A 21,240-nucleotide genomic window follows, 5' to 3' on the forward strand; every position below is an offset into this window, starting at 1 on the left:
GTGCGCGGGCACGCGTGCGCACTAAGGGGCGGTGGGCGGTGCCGCGGACTCCGCGAGAAAGAGGCGGAGCGTGCGTGGCTGTGAGGGGCGGTGCTAACATTACGCATGCGCACGGCGGTGCCGCGGGTTGCGCGGGAAAGAGGAGGAGCGCGCGTTCAGGTGTGAGGGGTGGTGACGGCCTCCGGGCTCACGGTGTTCCGCGGCCACCTGTGGGTTCTGGCTTCCCCTGGAGGCCCTAGTCTGGACATTCCACACTTTTAGGTGGCCGAGGTGGAGTTAGTGTGGGTCTGGACACCGGAGGTCGGGTCCACAGAGCTCGGGCCTCGGGCCTTCCCGCCCTTCAGCTCCAGATCCCCGGCCACCTGGGCTCCGTGAGGGCCAACTTTGCCTTTTATTTTCTCAAAAAATCCTAACGCAAATAATTTAATCTAATTGTTCCCCAACAGATTCAGGCACACCTACTCAGTTCCTGATAAGGACAGAGGGACCTTGACAACTTCGGTGGCCCAGGTCGGTTTGGGCTTGTCTGGCCCCCAGTGCCCCCAGGAGCCGGTCTGTGGTGAATCCTGCTTCCAGGGCCCCAGGCAACCCGCCCACCCGGGGTTCCCTGAGCCTTTGAAGGGCCACAGGTGGTTCCTTCCAGAATCCTCAGGTATCTCTGGAAAGGTCTCAGACCACAGCTGGGGAGGGGGCTTCACATAGCCTGTCCCAATTTAGGGACTGGAGCTGGGGTGGCCAGGGTTTCCTGGATGGGCAGATGGGCAGTTCCTTCTGCTCTCAGCAGCGTGGAGAAGCTTTGAATTCTTACCCGGCCATGGCCCAAGGTGGCTGGGACTCCCCTAAATGTGTTTCCTCGGGGTCCAGCTTGTGCTCCCCGCCCCCCCCCCCCCGCTCTGGGGGTGGGCAGCCAGATGGGCAGAGGTGGGGTAAGGGTGGCTTCTGTCCTAAGCCAGGGTCACTGGTCTGTACCCAGGGACAGGAACTACTTGTAATGATTTTGCTCATTGTTTTCAGATTTTTCCAGAAACAGATAAAATGAGTAAGAGGAAAAAGCTTCGGACTTCAGGTATTTAGAGCAAGTTGACACTGTTTTACTGCTGCATTTGGTTATAGGAGGAATGTAGTCTTATTTGTTGCAGAAATGCTGACATGACCACATCAAGCTGTTTGGGGGAAAAAGGGTGATTTAATACATGCTGGTAGGAAAATTATAAATTGTGCAAAGTGCATACAGTAAGAAGTGAAAGCTTTCTGGAGCTTCCTCCAGCCTCTAGTGGGATCCCATAGCCTAAGGCCAGGGGTGCACTCTCGGAGACGACCTTTGGATAGAGCTACAAGGTCTTTGACATGCTACAAGGCCATAGGGTGTGTGGTAAGTGTTCCCTCTGGAACCAACACCCTGGCTTCGTCTCAGCTCTCTGGCTTGCCACGTGATGGCAGATGACTCTGTATCTCAGTTTCCCCCTTCTGTAAGTAGAAGATAATAAAGCCACCTACCCTTTCCATTCAAATAATGATTCTCTACCTGGTTTGAGGAGGATTTTTTGCACCTCAGAGGAAGTTGGGAATGTTTAGAGATGTTTTCGTTTCCACAAATAATGTATGGGGGTGGGGAGCTATTGGCATTTAGTGGCTTGAGGCCAAGGATGTGCTAATTCTTATAATGCACAGGACAGCGCCCACAATACAGAATGACCTGGCCCCAAATGTCAACAATACTGAGGTGGAGAACTCTGCCCTAGAGCTCAAATGTGGGTTAGTATTTGTAAAGCATGGAGGATAGACCACTGGTAGTACACAAGTGGCTGCTGCTGTTATGATTCTCCTCCCAGGCTTTAAAAAAAGCAAGCAAATTTTTCATTCTGAAATAATTTGGGGCTTAAAGAAAACTTGGAAAAAGAGTTCAGAGTTTTTGTTTGTTTGTATGTTTAAAGATTTTATTTATTTATTTATTTATTTATTTATTCATGAGAGACACAGAGAGAGGCAAAGACATAGGCAGAGGGAGGAGAAGCAGGCTCCCTATGGGGAGCCTGATGCGGGACTTGGTCTCAGGACCCCAGGCTCACGGCCTGAGCCGAAGACAGACGTTCAACCACTGAGCCACCCAAATTCAGTTTTTCTACCCTACCTCCAGCTTCCCCTAAGGTTAATATCCAGCACAACCACGGGACAATGATCAATCACAGGACAGCATAAAAAGCCAGGAAATGAACCTCAGTACACTACTTTTTCCAAACCCTTTTGGTATATGCACAAATACAGTGTTGTGTTGTGTTTTTGGGGTTTTTTTTGTTTGTTTGTTTTTTACTAGAAAATAGAAGCATCACACACACTAATCTTTAATCCCCATTTTTCACTTTATGGAATATCGTGACCATCTTTACTTATTAATATACATGTACAATTTCCTCAGGGACAAAGTAAAATACCCAGCATTACATAGCATAGCTCTATATCCCTCTCATTGTCGAAGATCATTTAAACTTCTTCAAAGTTCGGAAATGACTACTTACTGGTTAATGAGGTTATAGAGTAGCACTCATTTTTTCCCACAATGTGGGACAGAAAAATTAGCAATGGATTGAAAATGTTTTGTGTAGAGATGAGCAACAGACTGCTCGGAAACAGGAATTTCACTGACCTTGGAAGGGGAAGCTGGGGACAGCCAAGCCCACCCAACGTCAGGTCATTTGGGGCTTCTCTTGGCAGTGGGATCCCTAGCTCAGTGGACTGCAGGCTGGCCCAGGACAGCTGTTTCTGGTGTCCTGGAAGGGGTGGGGACAGAGAAAGACGATTCTGGCAGGTGGTGAAAGAAGCCCTTCCTTCCCAACATCTTTGGCCTTTGGTGTTGAACATAAGGTTCTGCCTTTAGTTTTTCTTAAATTAGTCCTGTGGGGACAGATCACAGGAAGGAAATAAGAGGCTCTTCACTTCTGTTGATATTTTGTTTTTTATTTGGTGCACATGTCCGTTGGGTGAGCAGGGTGAGCTAATGTTTGGGCATCTTAAGAAACCAAATAAACAAAGCTGCTCGATTTTGCCTCTTGGCAGACCACAAGGTGGGAATGTGCTTGTATAAGAAACATTCCTTGGAGCCTTGCTCTGAGTGCAGCACTGAGGTGGACACCTAAGCAAGGTAGGGTGACAGGACAAGGATGAGATCAAAGGGTGCAACAGATTCAGTTCCTGCCCTCAAGACCCTCAGGGTCTAGTCAGGGGAGAAAGAAAAATGCTTCTCACTGAGAACACTGATCAAATTCGCAGCAGTAGGGTAAACTTCTAAACAAACACACCGTAACTTACAGAATCCAGACATTACAAGAAAGTCAAAAAGTCATGGTGATCTACTGGGGCACAGTCAAGTGAATGCTAATGAGGACCCTGGTGATCAGTGTTGGGGAGAGAGCTCATTAGGTGGGTTTACTTTAAGGTGTGTAAGGAGCTGAAGTTGGAAAGTGTGTACTTGACTGACCTTCAGAAAGATCAGGCCAGGGTCTGTTTGCCTTTTTGTTCTCACTGTGTGGTCAGAGGCACAGTACATAGTAGGTGCTCAACAAATGCTCAGATACACTTAAGTGTGCAGACTCTGGAGTTGGACTGACTGGATCCCATGCCAGATTGCTTGGCTTCCATATGCCTCAGCTTTTTTATCTATAAGATGGGTGTAACAGTGGGACCCTACCTTGAAGTTTTGTCATAAATGCCCAACTTAGGACAGCGTCTGTCATGGAACTTACTAGATTCAACCCTTATCATTTGTTTTTTGAATGATTAGGTTGGGGCCAGGTTTGAGGAGGTCTTACAAGTTGGCCACCATTGGCAGTTTCTGTGTAAGGGGGTTGCTTTCATTCTGCAAATAGGTGTTAGGCTCTTAATTTTTTTTTTTTTTCACTGATAGGGAAGGTATTGCAGAGATACAAGGGACCAAGGGACAACTGGGACATCACTTTCCTAGCACTCTATAATTCTAGGGCCTAGTTTTCCCAGAACAGATAATCTGCAGGAATCACAGAAAACTAGAGTGGCACATAATTTAGTACTATCTGTGTTTCTGGTGGTGATCTCTGTTTTATACTTGTGTTTATTTAATCATTTACCAAGTATTTATTGAGCATCAGCAGTGCACTAGATGATCTTCTAGGCACTTGAGACTCAGCAGACAGTGATACAGGCCCCTCGTTGTATTGAGGGAGATAGAAAAAAAAACAATACATCAGGTAATGGCAAAAAAAACTGTGTAGTGGGGGCGCCTGGGTGGTTCAGTTGGTTAAACGTCCAACTTGATTTCCACTCAGGTCATGATCTCAATGTTGTGAGATTGAGCCCCTTGTCGGGCTCTGTGCTGGGTGTGGAGCCTGCTTAAGATTCTTTCTCCCTGGGGCACCTGGGTGGTTTAGTGGGTGAGTGTCTGTCTTTGACTCAGGCTGTGATCCCGGGGTCCTGGGATCAAGTCCCACATTGGGTTCCCCATAGGGAGCCTGCTTCTGCCTCTGCCTGTGTTTCTGCTTCTCTCTCTCTGTGTATCTCATGAATAAATAAATAAAATCTTTAAAAAAGAAAAAACAAAAAAAGATTCTTTCTCCTTTCCCTCCTCTCTCACTCTCCATCTTAAAAAAAAAAAAAAAAGGCTGTGAAATGAATAAAACAGAGCATGGATCTAAAAGGGTGTGCTCTATAAAGAAGTCAGGGATGACCATTTGAGGTAACATTTGAGCTGAGACTCAAGGAAGCCAGTACACACCTCTCACCACCTTCCCAGGGAGATAGTTGGCTGAGCCAGGTCGTCTTGTATAGTTTGATGCTAGGCCAACTCAGGTAAAAAGCCTTTGAATGGCATGATCACCTAAGATCTTGGACAAGGTGCCATCCCATCTCTCTCTCCAGGCTAGAGTCAGAACAGGGGTTTCTACCCTTGGAATAAGCTTGCTCATTTCAAGCAGTGGCCCTGTCAGGTTTGGTTGTCAGCCATGGCAGTGCGTGCCCCCTGTATTTCCCATCCCTTTTTCTTTCTCTCTAAACCAGGAGGAGGAGTCCGTCCTCCAAAGGCCCCAAAGAACCCAAGGCTAGGAGACTCTGGCGGGCCCCCGCAGAGTTCTGAGCAGAGCTCTTTGTGTCTCCCTGAAGAGTCAGAAGGCAGATCAGGACCCATTCCCTCTGCAGAGCAGAGAACAGAGGAACCAGTACAGGCACTCTCCAGGTAGGTGGCTTGGAACATTCCAGCAAGCCTCCCCACCAACAGTGGACATAGCACAGCAGCCCAGTAAACAGGATAAGGGGTGGTGGCCAACATGACCCATCTAACTCCATACCTCCCCTTTGGGGGTTCAGGGGCCCTCAGATTGCTTCTCAAAGTCTTCTTCCCCAGACTCTCCTCTTTAGCAAGAAAAAGTTTATATTTTAACCATAAGCAAGGAAAACCTTGGATTTTTCAAGGTCACTTAATAATAGAATGCATCTTGTCCTGTCTACTGGTCAAATCCATGTTTATCCTGTATTCCCTCTTAACCAAGAAAAGATTGATGGAGTTGTGGGTCTGCAAAATAATAACCCATTGGGAGATAGCAATTATTATGTGCCAGATAGTGTACTAATAATAAACACTTTACACCTATCCGTTTGTTTAACCCTCATGGCACTGTGAGATTTTTATCTCCATGTCACAGGTGAGGACTCTGAGACTTCAAGAGATCAAATGACTTACTTGCCCAAGGCCATTGAGCTGGCACAGGGCAGGCTGGGGATCTGGCTGTGTCTGGCTCCTGTGTTCCTAACCACCATGGTTTCCTAGCTCCCGTCTTCGATTTTTTTTTTTTTTTTTCAGAAATATGTAATTAAGCACAGTGAGCTAAAAAGGAAGATCTGGAGAATAGTTTGTTCATGGGGTTAAACCACATGTAACTAGAGCAAAGTAGAAAGGGTTAGCAGGAGTTAGGAGAAGGAGGGCTCCTGCTACTAGAGTCTTCAGAGAAAGCCTCATGGATTGGTCAGCCAAATTTTCTGAATAAACAATTGGAGCACACGGTCTGACCAAAAGAACTTTTGGGGGATGAAAGGTATGTGATCTCAGATTATTTTAGTCTTAGAACTAAAGGCAGCACTGCTGTATGTGTGATAGGAAGAGGGGTAACATATCACACTTAAACCATTCTCCTGGGCGCACAGTATCACTGTGCTCCTCACTCCTGGAGAGGCCAACAGGGCTTAGGGGGTCCCAGGAACTTCCCCTTTTGCTGTTTGAGTCCATAAGAGTAGTCAGAACCCACATAAGTGGGTTCCCACCCTCTTTTTTGTTTTTGTTTTTAAAATCTTTTTTTAAGGAACTCCTGGGTGGCTAAGCGGTTGAGCGTCTGCCTTCGGCTCAGGGCGTGATCTGGGTCCTGGGATAGAGTCTCACATCAGGCTCCCTGTGAGGAGTCTGCTTCTCCCTCTGCGCCTCTCTCTGTCTCTCTCATAAATAAATAAATAAAATCTTTTTTTAAAATACCATGTTCATAAAAAAAATACCATGTTCATAGAAGTATAACAGAAAAAAACAACAACATAAAGCAAACTTAACACATCTACGTTAAGAAATGAAATCTTAGGGATCCCTGGGTGGCGCAGCGGTTTGGCGCCTGCCTTTGGCCCAGGGTGCGATCCTGGAGACCTGGGATTGAATCCCACATCGGGCTCCCGGTGCATGCAGCCTGCTTCTCCCTCTGCCTATGTCTCTGCCTCTCTCTCTCTCTCTCTGTGTGACTATAATAAATAAATAAAAATAAAACAAGAAATGAAATCTTAGCCAATACTTTAGAGGCCACCCAAACAACCCATTCCAGTTAAAAATTTTCAAACAAACAAATAAATAAATAAAAATAAATAAAATTTTTCAAACACTCTTGCTATCACTATCTAGATGTATTCTGTCTCTATAAGCTCCCCAATACAACTTAAACCTGTTACTGTATCTTCAGGCTTTTTCCTCTTTCACTTCCAAAGTTGAAATCTTGAAGTTTTAGTTCCAGATTTTAATCTTTTTTTTTAGCAACATACACATCTGCATTTATTTAGATATAACCATAAGTCTCACATGCTTTATAAAAAGACCTAATTTTTTTAGAGTAGTTTTAGGTTTACAATAAATTTTTTTAAAGATTTTATTTATTTGAAAAAAAAAAGATTTTATTTATTTGAAAGAGACACATATATAGAGCATGAGACGGAGAAGGCAAGCACGAGCAGGGGAAAGGGCAGAGGGAGGAGAAGCAATCTCCCCATTGGGCAGGGAGCCTGATACAGGGCTCAATCCCAGACACTTTGGTTTACAGTAATATTGGAGAGAAGGTATGGAGATTTCTCATACACTACTCCCCATTATTGCCATCCCACCAGAGCAGTACATTTGTTACCAAGGATGAACTTGCAGTGACACATGCTAATCACCCAAAATCCACAGTTCACTTTAGAGTTCATTCTGTGCTATATGTTCTCTCTTTTTTTTTTAAAGAGATCTTATTTATTTATTCATGATAGACATAGAGAGAGAGAGAGGCAGAGACACAGGCAGAGGGAGAAGCAGGCTCCATACTGGGAGCCGGACGTGGGACTTGATCCCGGGACTCCAGGATCACGCCCTGGGCCAAAGGCAGGCGCTAAACTGCTGAGCCACCCAGGGATCCCTGTGCTGTATGTTCTGCGGGCTTGGGCAAATGCAGAATGACACGTATCCACCATTATAATCTCATACAGAGTATTTTTGCTGCCTAAAGTTCCTGTATCCTGTCCATCCCTCCCTTCCCCACCCTGGCACCATCTTTTTATTGTCTTCATAGTTTTGCCTTTTCCAGAATGTTACAGAGTAGTAATCATACAGTGCTTTCAGACTGGCTTCTTTCACTTAGAAATACGCATTTAAGTTTCCTCTTGGTCTTCTCATGGCTTGGTAATTCATTTCTTTAGTACTGAATAATATTCCATTGTCTGGGTGCACACAGTTTACGTATCAATTTACCCACTAAAGGCTGCCTCCATTGCTTCTGCATTTTGGCAATTACGAACACACTTGCTTTTTTAGATACTGTGTTTTTTGTGTCTATAACTTCCTTTTCTCTGGAATTTGCAGAGTTGGGGGTTAGAGTGTCATTGCAAATGAGAATTCCTATTCTTATCTCAGGAGCCAATTCCTGAGATTATAAGGGTAAACTGCTGCCAGAGCAGACAGCTTGGATTTTAGGTGTGGGTCTTCACACCCTTCTTGGCAGCCAAGTGTCACCCTAGGCACACTGTTCCCCTTCTCCATCCCACCCTCTCTAAGCAGGTGCTCCAGGGCCTCCCTTACAGGAGACTGAGTACTACTTTGCCTTTGGATTCATCCTGTTTGTCTCACCACATGCACTGACAGCCTCCCAGGACTTCAGAACCTCCTGTTTTGTCTTTCTCCACCCAGCTCCCATGATGAGGAAGCAGGAGCTCCCTCCAGGCTCTTTGGGCAACCAGAAAAGGGGCCGGTTCCCTTTGCTCTTTCTCAGGTGAGCCTGTTTTATGGCCTCATGTATGAACCAATGACACTGCCTCCCTTAAGCTGGAGTTCTTGTCTCTATCACCAGCATGCTGACAGACTGGTAGGACTGTGGGCTGGGGACAGAGGGCAAGGGCTGCATTGAGGCTGCCAGAAAGGAACTGGTTTGGCATTTGCTTTCTGAAACCTCATTCCTCCCCTTATCTTTATTGTTGTTTTGTTCTTATTGTATCTGGTTCACAGAACTCAGCCAGGAGGTATGTCCCCCAGTTTGCAAAACTCAGGAAGACAGCAACAAGACAAGCAGAGCTGAAGGAAGAGGACCTTGGGAGTGGAGCCCCTAAAATCAGCCAGGTGAGCCCAGTAGACACAAGCGTCTTGGACCAGCCTTGGCAGCTGAGTTCAGCCTTGGTTTTCTTTGGCACTGGCTAGACCTGCACTCATCTAGATGCCCCTTTTCAGTACACCATGCTACAGATGTCTGTGGAGCTCATGCTCATACAGGCCTGTATGAGGTGTTCAGGATAGCTGTGCTTGCAGCAAAATGGTCAAGGCTGCGGCCTTCTTCCCCAGGTTGTGTGAGAGTAGTAAAAACACAGAAAACAGCCCACATTCTATCCCTGAACCTCTTTACTTCTTGGAAGCTTTTGTGTGGTTTGGGGCAAGGGGTGGGTCTTACAATGTATTCTCATCCTTTCCACTCTGAGCTCTGGGGGTGATGACATCTCTGGCAACAGAAGCCCCTACCAAAGTGAGTGGTGGATATTCCCAGAAGCCATGTTTATAATCATCCCAAATTGGGAACACCCAGATATCCTTCAATGGGTGATTGGCTGGACACACCATGGAACACAACCTAGCAATAAAAGAGGATACAAACTAGTGATACACGCAACAATCTGGATGGATTTCCAGGGCATTATGTGGAGTGGAAAAAGCCAGTCCCAGAATGTTATACGCTGTAGGGCTCTATTTGCATAACATTATTGAAATGAGAAAATTATAGAAATGGTGGGTAGGTTAGTGGTTGCAGGGAGTTGGAGCAGGTGGGTAGGGTGGGAGGGAGGCAAGTGTGGCTACACTTGGCAGCACAAGGGATCCTGTGTTGGAGATTTTCTATATCTTATCTGTGTGGTGGATGCACAACGTCTACTGCAAGAGGACTGTATAGAACATCATACACACATGTAAACAGGTATAAGTCAAGCTAGAAAGCCAGATAAGTTCAGTGGACTTTATCAGTGTCAATATCTGGATTGTGATATTATACTCGAGTTAGGCAAGATGTTACCAATGGAGAAAACTGAGTAAAGGGCATGAGGAGTCTTCCCCATCGTTTCTCATATCTATATATAAATCTATGATGATCTCACTAAAAGGAGTCGGGACACCTGGCCAGCTCAGTTGGTGGAGCATGCAACTGACTCTTGATCTTAGGTTTGTGAGTTCGAGCCCCATGTTGGGCATAGAGCTTACTTATAATAAAATTAACTAATAAGAGGGGTCGTAGCTTCACTTTTGACGGAAAATGTGCGGGAAATGCTATGTGTAACTCAGTGAGTGGTTGCCAGTGGCTTCACTGAAGCCAGATTGACAGGCTCTGACCTTCAGTGATCTGATATTTGCAGGGCAGACCCTCCTAGAATGGTTGGGCCTCTTTGGTATAGGGAGGTACTGGCAGAGGTATGTCCCTCAGCAGTGATCCCTGTATGAAAGAGGCATGGGAAAGGGGACAGCTGCTGTCTCTAGAGTGCCCTTGGGTACAGACCTCAGTCCCTACCTATCAAATGTAATTATTTGTAGTCCAGTTTGAAGGGAGAGTTGATGGCATGGATGTGAGGTGAAGGGAGGTGATGGGTTGACTCCAGGATTTGGGGCCTGAATAGCCTGAAGAATGGAGTTGCTGTAGTTGAGACAGGGAGCCTCTGAGGGCATACTCAGGAGCTGGTGTTGGTTGTGTAACATTGGAGGTGACCAGGAGATTTCCAGGTGGAAATGTCAGCTACTAGCATCGTGAGTTGGGGGAGATCCAGGGGGTGCAGTGGCTCTGCAGGTTTAGGCCTCAGGGTCTGGATTGGACTGCCATCTACCTAAAGGACAGTATCATTCTACATAAATCCCAGCCAGAAACCTCCTCTTTCCCACCCTATTATGGTCATCTCTATCTCCGTTAGTGACATTTCACTTCTTCCTCTTGCTCTTCTTTTTACCTTGAAATAAGTATAGATTCATAGAAATTTGCAAAAACGGCATGGACCCAAGTGTCCTTCAATAGATGAACAGATAAACAATGTGGCATATCCATACGATGGACTATTATTTCAGTCTTAAAAAACAAAGACATTGGGCAGCCCTGGTGGCGCGGCGGTTTAGCACCGCCTGCAGCCCAGTGTGCGATCCTGGAGACCTGGGGTTGAGTCCCACGTCCGGCTCCCTACATGGAGCCTGCTTCTCCCTCCACCTGTGTCTCTGCCTTTCTCTCTCTGTGTGTCTCTCATGAATAAATAAATAAATAAAACCTTAAAAAAAAAAGACATTCTGACACATGCTACAATATAAATGAACCTGGAGGATATTATGCTCAATGAAATTAGTCAGCCGGAGAAGGGTAGATGCTATAAGATTCCACTTATAGGAGGTCCCTAGAGGAGTCAGATCCATAGAGGCAAGGGGTCCTGGGTGTCTCAGTTGGTTAAGCATCTGACTCTTAATTATTTTGGTCATGATCTCAGGGCTGTGATATCAAACCCTGAGTTGGGTTCTATGCTGGAGCCTGCTTAAGATTCTCTCCCTCAAAAAAAAAAAAAAAAAAAAAAAAAAAGATTCTCTCCCTCTGGGACACCTGGGTGACTCAGTGGTTGAGTATCTGTCTGCCTTTGGCTCAGGTAGTGATCCCAGGGTCCTAGGATGAGTTCCACATCAGGCTCCCTGCAAGAAGCCTGCTTCTCCCTCTACCTATGTCTCTGCACCTCTCTCTGTGTCTATCATGAATAAATAAATAAAATCTTAAAAAAGAAAGATTTCAACTGCCTCTCCCCACCTCCACCCTCAATATATGCTCTCTCGTGCGCTCTCTCTCTCTAAAAAAAATTTTTATTTATTTATTTTTTTGTAGAGGCAGAAAGTTGGTGGATGCCAGGGGCTGGGAGAGAGGGATAGGGAGTTGTTTAACAGGGACAGAATTTCAGTTTGGGAAGGTAAAAAGAGTTCTGGAGATGGATGGTGGCAATGTTTGCACAACAGTGTAAATGTACTTTATACCACTGAACTGTACACTTCAAGATGGTTAAGATGCTGAGTTTTACGTAATGTGTATTTTACCACAACTAAAAACAAAACAGTACAGAGAGGTCCGTGTGTGCTTTCCTCTAGTTTCCACCAGTGGTCACGTGTTCTAAAACTAGCATCGATTGCCAACACCAGGCAACTGACATGGGCACAATCCACAGGCCCCCTTGATTTTTGTATCCTTGTTCTAAGAGTCCCTGTGTGCCTGTTGGTGGTGGAAAGGAGCTGATGGAAGGAGAAATTCCTGTGCTTCTGGTTACCCCTCCAGCCCCTGGCTCTGACTATGCCCAGCACTGGTACTGAACCCTACTTGGGTACATCCTGTGCAGCATCTGAGATTTTGTACAGGGACAATTACAACTAGAAAAATCTTGGGGCACCTGAGTGGCTCTGTTGGTTAGGTGTTCGATTCTTGATCTCAATTTAGGTCTTGATCTCAGGGTCGTGAGTTCTAGCCCCATATTGGGCTCCACACTGGGCATGGTGCTTACTTTATTTTTTTTTTTTTTTTTTATTTATGATAGTCACAGAGAGAGAGAGAGAGAGAGGCAGAGACATAGGCAGAGGGAGAAGCAGGCTCCATGCACCAGGAGCCCAATGTGGGATTCGATCCTGGGTCTCCAGGATCGTGCCCTGGGCCAAAGGCAGGCGCTAAACCGCTGCGCCACCCAGGGATCCCTGGTGCTTACTTTAAAAAAAAAAAAAAAAAATCTCTAGAATGATTCCTTATTGAAAACTCAAAGCTGAGTCTTTTTCTCTCCACAGGAAACACCACTAGAGCCGAGTGCCCAGCAGGCCAGAAGGAATTCCTTCCTATGGGAGGAATCCCTAGGGCTTATTCCCTGGGAGGCCAGGGAGCTGGATGCCCAGACTCAGGTAGACAGCACCCACCCTGAGCACAGAGACCAAAACTCCATGACACCTGTGCCTGGCAGTGGGGATCCTCAGCCCTCAACCTCCACTGATGCCTCTCCAGAATGGGACACAGTGCCCTTGGCCTCCGTAAGGGCCCAGGACCACCTATTGGAGCAAGGAACCAGCACACCAGATGGTGAAAGCAGGGAAGGTTGTTGGGTTCTAGGCTATCATGGCCAGAAAGGGCTCCTGCTGAGCGGAGATGCTGAAGAGAAAGAGTCAGACCAAGGAGCACTTCAGGAAGCAAGTGCCCAAGGGGGAGCAGAAGCTGACCTGCCTGAGAGGTGTCAAGAAGAAGGAGACAGTGTCCTAAGTTCCATTACTCAGGACACAGAGCCCAGATCTGCAGCCCAGGGCCTCTCTGACCCCATACAGATGCCCAGCAAGACTGGCAGGGAAGCAGAACAGAGTTGTAGCAGTCCAAGATATTCCTCCCTTGGGACTGTTGTCATCACGGATGTGAGCACAGACCCCACTGAGCCAGAACAGAGGGCTCCAGAGGTGGCCAGGCCAGATGAACAGGCCAACACCAAGGCACCTACCTGTCCCAGTGGGAAGGCCCCTGATGGAGGGTGCAGTGGGGCCCTGCTCAGTTGCATATCTCTCACTGGGGATACAGGATGTAGAGGGGAGGCAGGGTGGGAAGGCAAGCCCCCTGGCAACATCCTGGGGGGCCCTGCAGCCTCCCAGGCTCTGGATCACAGCATAAGAGAGCCCACAATAGGTGCTAGAGATTCCAGTCTTCTAGCCTCGGAAATGGGTCCAGATGTTGATCCGACAAAGGTGCCTGGCCTGGATCAAGATGGGCTGGGAAGTGTGTGTATGCTGCCTTTGCTCTTGCAGCCTGCAGGTAAAAAAACAGCTGAGTTAAGTCACGAGAGCCCTGAACAAGACCTTGAGGGGTTCAGTCTGTCTCTTGGAGCCTTTGTTCCACCGCCAAACAGAGAAACAGTGGGTGGCCTTTCCCAGGAGGCCAGAGCCTGCCAGGACAGCATAGATGCCCCTGCGGCCCCCACAGGCTGGTCTGCATGCCCTCCTGGCTCTGTAGACCAGGCTGTTTTGGGGGAGTCCCTAGCTTTGGAACCTGACTTTGTGCCAGACAGCCAGATGCAGAAGGCCCTGGAAGCCCCTGACTTTGAAACCTCACATGAGCAGGTAAGAGTTTCCCCATGTTATAGCAGACCATCCCAGGATAGGTGTCACATGGCCACAAACCTATCCCAAACTACCCATTAGGGTGTGTATGGGATTTGGGTACATGGCCATCTGTCTATATGGCATTCAGGTCTAGGGGAATGAGTTGCAGCTTTGGTGCGTATGGAGTCAGTGGTTTTCCAGAAAGAATAGATCTGCCTTTCTGTAAGGGGTCTGTCTATATGGGAGCTAAAGAGCCCCAGGCAGTGAAACGCATGCATTCTGTCAGCCTGGGCAGAGTTGATGGAAGTCCTCCTTTCCTTGACCGGAGCCCTCAGGTTTACCCACCCTCTCCACACTTCAGGGCCTGGCCCTGGCTGGAGGTTTCTGAGAGATATAAAGAGGATGCCTGAGACCTTGAGGGGTAACTTGGAAAAAAGCCAGCCATGTCAGAACTGGGCTTGGGGGCCAGGACTTCAATCCCCAGTTGGGAGAGAGGTTTTGCCCATTTTGAGGGTCATTTCAAGGTTCTGATATGATTTTTTTTTCAAACATATACACAGAATTTTGCTTTCCTGCTAGAATTTGTAGGGACTTTGCTTCCTTCAGGGATCTGCCTGCCCAACATCACGTTCCCCAGCTACTGAGCCTATGCAGGCCATTGGTGTTCACCTGTCTGGGAAGGTGGCAGCTTTGCTTTGGCCCCACCCCCAAGGGAGCACCACATCCCTGACCACTGGCACACCTGAGTCTGGGTTAAGTGCTTTGCAGTCACACCTTGGGAGGTAGGTGGTTCTCTTTCCACATACTGGGTGTAGTTAAGAAGCTCCAGGAGTTTCCTGGTGCATGGAGCCTGCTTCTCCCTCTGCCTGTGTCTCTGCCTCTCCCTCTCTCTCTCTCTCTCTCTCTCTGTGTGACTCTCATAAATAAATTAAAAAAAAAAAAATCTCTAAAAAAAAAAAAAAAAAAAAGAAGCTCCAGGAGTTCAAGCACCTGCCCAAGGTGACGCAGCTGGGAGGGAAGCAGGCTGGGTCTGCTCCCACATTGGCCTGATTCTGCAGCTGTGCCTCAGTTGTCCTGTCTTGGAGCACAGAGCCTGACTTGCTTTACAAACAGTGGCCTCTGTTTCTTCGGCTGTCCTGTTGAGATGTTTAAAAAATTAATTCAGTTACATGCTTATCAAGAGTCTGCTCTGCCAGGAGTTAACAGATTAGGCGTGGTCCCTACTCCTATTCCCGTGAGGTTTGTGGTAGTACCATTCCCACCTGTCTTCCAGAGTGAACATTTTGTAGCCTATCATTTTGGCACTTAAAGAGTCTTTTCATAGGACACGGCCTTGAAACACAAGCATAGTGTTTCATCTGGTACCCCAGCTGAAGAAAGCCAGCTGTTCCAGCCTTAGAGGGGAATGCCGCTGGGTTGGGCAAATATGGATCTCCAAGGTACCGCCTTCCCAAGGGAGGGTGAAGGGCCATTTTTTTACCCTTGACAATGTTTATCTGCAAGGTGACTTCAGACCAAGCCCTCCCTGCCACATGTTGGCCCCCGGCTCCTGTGTCCCCCCTTCTCAATCACCAGATGAGCAACATGGAAAGCAAGTCACAGTGCAGTCCAGTCTTAGAGTTTGAACACAGTCACTGGGATAGGTAGGCATTCAGGTACTGACACAGTTGAAATATTGTAACTGAAGCCTCATCCCTTGAAAAATATAAACTCCTCCTTTGGAAAGAAGAGCAGTCTGAGTTACCCCCAGCCTCTGGCTGTTGGGTATTGGCTAAAGGAGAAGCAGTTGGGATATTTAGTGGCATCCAGCAGGCAGAGGAACAAGCCCCTCTTGATAGGCTGCCAGTGACTTTGGGCTTTGAAAACACTAAGGAATCTGCAGTGCAGGGAACCAGCAAACAGCCGAGGTGGTCAGACCTGACAGGCTCTCCAGGGGTGGAGGTGCAGTCCTGACAAGGTTGCTGACGTCTGGGCACATTTTGTTTTGATATTGGGTGTTCCCGAACAAGTCAGGGCAACCTTAGCACAAGCAGGTTCCCACAGAAAGGTACCAGTTGGAGCCCAGCAGGAAGGCCAATGGACAGGGCCAATAGGCTACAGAGTGCAGGTGGATGGAGACAGTGGCAGCAGCGGCTAATACAAGTTATACAGCAGTGACCAGTTCCAAACCCAGGTCTCCTCACAGGAAAGTACGGTGTTTTCTTCTTATAGTAGCTCCCTTAGGATGTGACACTCACCACAGGGCTGGTGGAGCCTCTGTACACCGCTTAAGTAATGTCATTTAAAAGGGGCACCTGACTGGCTCAGTTGGTTAAGCATCTGTCTTTGGCTTAGGTCATGATCTCAGGGTCCTGGGATGGAGCCCTGCATTGGGCTCCTGCTCAGTGGGGAGCCTACTTCTCCCTTTCCCTCTGCCACTCCCCATGCTTGTGCTCTCTCACGCACTCACTCCCTCTCAAATAAATAAAATCTTTAAAAAAAATTGGGTCCTACAGCAGTGGCCTCCAGCACATTCAGTACGAGGACTGCCCTTGTGTCAAACATTTACACAAACATTACACAATGCTGGTGGGAGCAGTGGTTGGAGTATTGGGAGGGAGAATGTGCCTCAGGGCCAAGAATGGCCCAGTGAGTAGGGTGATTATGTGATACTGAGTTATATTTTAAGCCACAGAATCACTTCTATGAAACAGTAGGCCAGATGCCTAGGAGATACTGTATTGTCTCTAGGAGTCTTCCGATTCAGCACTGCTGGCATTTGGGGCCAGATAGTTCTCTGTGGTGAGGCTGTCCTTGTGCTCTAGGGCATGAGCAGCACGCTCGCCCTCTTCCCACTGGATGCCAGTAGCACTCTGCCTACCCAAAGTGTGCTGACCAATGTAAAGTGCCTAGGGGTGATCATCCCCCAGCGAGAACCCTTGGGCTACAGGCAGTTCTTTATGTATGTTCTTTGGATTCAGGGACAATTTGCAGCTGGAAGCTGTAGCTCAAGCCCTTTATCCCATTCCTGACCCCTGACAGGGAAGAGGGGCCCGCTTTTGAAAGGACATCTTTGGAACAGATCCCTTCTTCCTCTAGGACTTTGGTCTCCCCAGAAGAAGCCCTGGACTGGCCAGTCTACCCCAGCTTGTCTCTTTTCAGAGTGACACATGTCACCTCCATGATTGAGCCTGACATTTTTCATGAAAATTAAACTGCTGTTACCATTTAGAAACTGGGTTACCTGGCCCTCTCCTCTATTAATTATAAAATTTTCCCTTACAATTTATTTGTAAAATCTGTCTCTGACACAAAACAGGTGGCTTACCTGGCTGACCTCTTCTCAACACCAGATGCCCCACCTCACCCCAGTCACGGTCACTGAGAGTCTTCTCTGTACCTTTCTAGGTACTGCAAGATGAGCAGGAGACAGTGCCACGCCTCCGTCATCAGGAACAGAGCCATCGGCCAGCACAGATCAGCCCTTCAAAAAGAACAAGCTCGGCAGGGGACACCAGGGTCAGACCTAACATTGCCCTGTCTGTTCCTTCTGAAGGGGGAGGGTGAGAGCAGCCCAGGCTAGTGGCCCCCAGGTTCAGTTGTCACAGCATCCTATCCCTTCCCTGCCCCACTTTTCTTCTGCAGGAGTCTACCTCTGTGTTCCTGGCATGGCCCAGGAGAATTAAAAGGTTCTCTGCATGACTCTTCCTACCCCGTGCAGGGCTCAGCCAGCTAGGCCATTCACATGTGTTCTCTCTTTATAGTTGTTTCCTACAGGGAGCAGGCTGGACTCTTGCTGGCCTGGCACAAGCCCACAAGCTGATGGAGGCCTTCTCACGGAGTTCCAGCTGAGGTAGGCAAGGGCTGGGAGGCTAACCCAGGGCTCTTGCCCCAGCAGCAGTCAGCCCTAAGTACCTGGGAGGGAAAAATGTCGCTGTTTTCCTGGCACTGGTGCCCCCACACTCCCCCTCACACCAGCTCTGCCTTTCCCTCAGTAGGGGAGCTGAGCCCATCTTTCACACTGTGCATGCCTCTGCTCCCTGCAAGTGGATAACTGAGGATCCTCAATCTATAGCTGAACGAGTCTCTCCCCAGGACTTCTGGGGTAGTACCCCCAGTTCCATAGGTTGTTTTAACATACTATGTGTGTTTTTCTGGAGAGAGGATCTAGAGCTTACCCCAAAAATCTGTGGAGGGGAAGGGGACCCAGACTGGGATAAAAACCACTGGCCCACGTGACCTTGGGGCCTATCCCTACTCTGGCATCCAGAGGGCCCTTTGGAGTTCCTTACTTGGCTCTGCCCTGGGGCAGGCTGCTTTCTCTCCTTCCTGTAGGCCATGGGGAGAGAGAGAGAGTGTTGGGGGATTCTCTGTCTCCACCCCAGAGCCTCTCACAGTCTGTTACCTCCCTTTGTGTCCTTTCTCCCAGCCCTACCAGCCATTAGCACTGGGCCACAATCCTCTCCTCTTACCTTATACTTGAACTGGCCCCTCTGCAGAGGCTGCGGCTTATCGATTATTCATGGCCAAGTTTCTGTTTCTGTCTGGCAAGTGTGGAGGAGGGGTGAGGGACACAACCCTTGGCAGTCTCCTTTCTCTTTCTCCTCCTCCTCCTCCTCAGGGTAGAGGGTGGCCATGTTTCCTCCTCCTGCTCATGCATACATTTGTATGTAATACCTGTTGTACCACTTGTTGCCCCACACATGCTCATGTACCCTGCATGGGGATCAGAAGCGGTTTAGTCAAAGTGGCCCTACTATTTGAGCAGAGAAGGGAGATTGAGGTCTGAATCTCCAGTGGCCTCCAATGTGACCCACATGAATGTCTGGAAGCTTCTAGGCAGGTTATGGATCCAGTTCAGTGGCCTGTGGCTGAGTGAGACATGCAGAGGCTAAGGCCAGGCTGGAATGCCATCTCAGGGTGACTGAAGTGGGTGGAGTAGAACTGGAGTTCCTGTAGTGACAGCCCAGAAGACACTGACAAGCTGGGGTGTCTGAAGATTTAGGAACAGCTGTTGCCCTGAGTCCAGGAGGGCAGCCCTTTGCCCACATCCACAGGCCACATGCATTAGATACAGTGGGTATGTGGTGCATCTACCTCTTCCATAGATACTAATACCATCCAGTGCCAGCTCTTCCAGGAACTGCTGTGGGCATGGGGGAGACAGTGTAGGACAAAACACAGGGCTTCCATCTGGTGGGGGTGGGAGGGTGAGAGACAAGCAAATTAGTCAGATGGTGGAGTGTTAAGAAAAAGACAGTGAGGAAGGGGTTAAAATTTTAACGTGGTGATCAGGGGAGGCCCCCCCTCCCCCAACAGGAGGAGACTTTTGGGAAAGAACATTCCAGGGCCCTCAGAAGTGCTCAGGGAACAGACAGGAATTCAGTGGCTGGAGCAGGGGGGGAAGGGGAGTGAGAGGGAGGGGATGGGGGTCTGGAGGTGCTGGCAGATGGTGCAGGGCTTTAAGGAGGGATGCTGGGCTGGGTTTCTATTTTCACAGCTGACCCCACCCCAGTGCTGAATGGTGGACAGGCTGTAGAGGCAGGCACTGGCGGCCAAGAAGGCTGTGGCAACTGTCCAGATGAGGACCAAGGTGGTGGGGAGAAGAGGCTGAATTCTGGGTGTGCATTTGATGGTACAGCCAGCTGGGTTGGCCATCAGGGCTCTGCCTCTGGTGGCTTCATAGCTGGAAAAGGTATTAATATTTGGAGAAGACAGCTCCAGGCCCAGCAGAAGCCCCCAGAAGAGTTTGGCAGAGCTGTCCAGTGAGGTCAGACCTCCTGTCTTCCCTCTTTCCCTGCCAGGACCTGTGTAGGGATCAAGGCCTGTGAAGCCGCCAGGATGGAGGATGCAACAGACACGGTGCAAGGTCTTATTGTTGAGCTCTCCAACCTGAAGTAAGCACTGGGCTGAGATCCACAGATGGATGGGGTGGGAGGCGTGGCAGAGGGGATGGTGGGGAGGGCCCAGTGCCTGCATTTGCCTCTGTGTGTCCACAGCCTGTGAGTATGCATGTGTGGGAGCTTATGTGAAAGCGTGAGCAGGCACTCATGCCTGAATGTGAGGTGTGGTCCCCACTCTGGGCATCTGGTGGAGCACACACAGCAAATGTTGACACTTCCACACAGCCGGCTGATCATGAGCGCCCACCGGGACCTGGAGGCCTTCAAGCGCCTCAGCTACCGGAAGGCAAGGCTGGCAGGGAAAGGCCCAGCACCCTACACATCAAAGGGAGCTGGGAATCTCCCTCCGGAGGAGCGATCCTGGAGGGATTTGTAGATTACTTCCAGACCACCTCAGGAGCGCCTTGTGTGTGCACATGTGCACAAGCTTGCAGCGCCTGTGCGTGTTTCCTCTGCTCTGGCCCCCGGAAGTTCTGCTGCTAAACAGCTGGAAACAATCCCTTGGCAGACCCCGGAAAGCCTGCAGGGCCCTGTCTGCCCCCTGGTTTACCCTATAAGATGCTCCAGCAGGTCCTAGTGGGTCCCAGAAACCTCCCCTCAGATGACCCGGAAGTCATCTTGCCATGGGAAACATCAGAGGCCAGGCCCATATCTACAGCCTCCCTTGAGAGTCAGTAAGGGACGGAACTTGCTCTTCCCTGCGGCTGCAGCAGAGGTCAGAGGCAGAAGGCTGGAGGCAGGCAGCAGGAGGCCGGCTGTGCCCCCCACCCTCCGGAAGCCAGCTGCTTCTGAGCAGAGCCCAGAGCCACCCAGATGTTTATCTAGATTTGCAAATTTCATTCTTTAGCTCAGGTTATAGGAGGTTCAGAATTTGTTTCTTTACTGGAGGAGAGAAGGGCTCCCTTTGTTGGTGGTACCTTTGTTTTTCTCCGGATTTCCATTTTATTTCTTTTGGTTAGATCATTAATAAATGATTCCCTAGTGTGGATCTGTGACCTGCTACTTGGGTTTGAGGTATTTTCAGTTCCTTAATGTTGTACCCACAAACCTCCCTAACCACTTCTTTCTCCTTTTACTTCTCATCCTCCCCAGGAAAGCAGGTTGGGCTACCGCAGGGCCCTGTGAATCAAGGGGTCCCCACAAGTTACTGAATGTGTCAGTCTCCAGGAGTGGGTCGCTGTGTGTGTGCACACATGTACGCATCCAAGCACAGACACCCCCGTATCTGTGGAGCAGCAAGCCCACTGAGGCATCATAGCCAATCACCCAGCTGGAGAGTTGACAGGTTTGCGCTCAGTGCTCAGATGGGCTCAGGTGACCTTACCCATCCTCCAAGGCACAAGCTGCTTCTAGGCCTTAGACCGGAAAAAGGCACTGGTGGTGCGGGGCGGGGGGGGGGGGGGGGGGGGGATTGTTACTGATAAACAGCTGTGCCTGCAGGGTGCTGAGGGCCAGGCTTACACAACCCTGATGATGTTGTCATAAGCAGGTGCTGCTGTCAAACCCATTTTACAGAAC

The 21,240-nt window shown here is 48.8% G+C and overlaps 1 protein-coding gene across 4 annotated transcripts; it reads left to right on the top strand.

The window, feature by feature from the left end:
• Window positions 1–80: 80 nt before the first annotated feature.
• On the top strand, window positions 81–21,008 carry BRME1 (break repair meiotic recombinase recruitment factor 1). 4 transcript variants are annotated; one of them, XM_038567072.1, is made up of 11 exons: window positions 81–159; window positions 447–510; window positions 1,015–1,066; window positions 5,026–5,200; window positions 8,429–8,510; window positions 8,744–8,854; window positions 12,554–13,858; window positions 17,228–17,338; window positions 17,584–17,672; window positions 19,624–19,716; window positions 20,815–21,008. In XM_038567072.1, the coding sequence occupies exons 3-11, from the start codon at window positions 1,036–1,038 to the stop codon at window positions 20,978–20,980; spliced, it is 2,163 nt and encodes a 720-aa protein (XP_038423000.1). In that variant the 5' UTR covers window positions 81–159; window positions 447–510; window positions 1,015–1,035; the 3' UTR covers window positions 20,981–21,008. The 4 variants fall into 4 exon arrangements, with proteins under 4 accessions (XP_038423000.1, XP_038423003.1, XP_038423002.1 ...); XM_038567075.1 differs by lacking the exon at window positions 20,815–21,008 and adding an exon at window positions 19,948–20,722 and having other exon boundaries at window positions 82–159; XM_038567074.1 differs by having other exon boundaries at window positions 86–159; window positions 447–652.
• The last annotated feature ends 232 nt before the right edge of the window (window positions 21,009–21,240 follow it).

This window comes from Canis lupus, chromosome 20, assembly GCF_011100685.1.
Source record: "Canis lupus familiaris isolate Mischka breed German Shepherd chromosome 20, alternate assembly UU_Cfam_GSD_1.0, whole genome shotgun sequence".
NCBI lineage: Eukaryota > Metazoa > Chordata > Mammalia > Carnivora > Canidae > Canis > Canis lupus.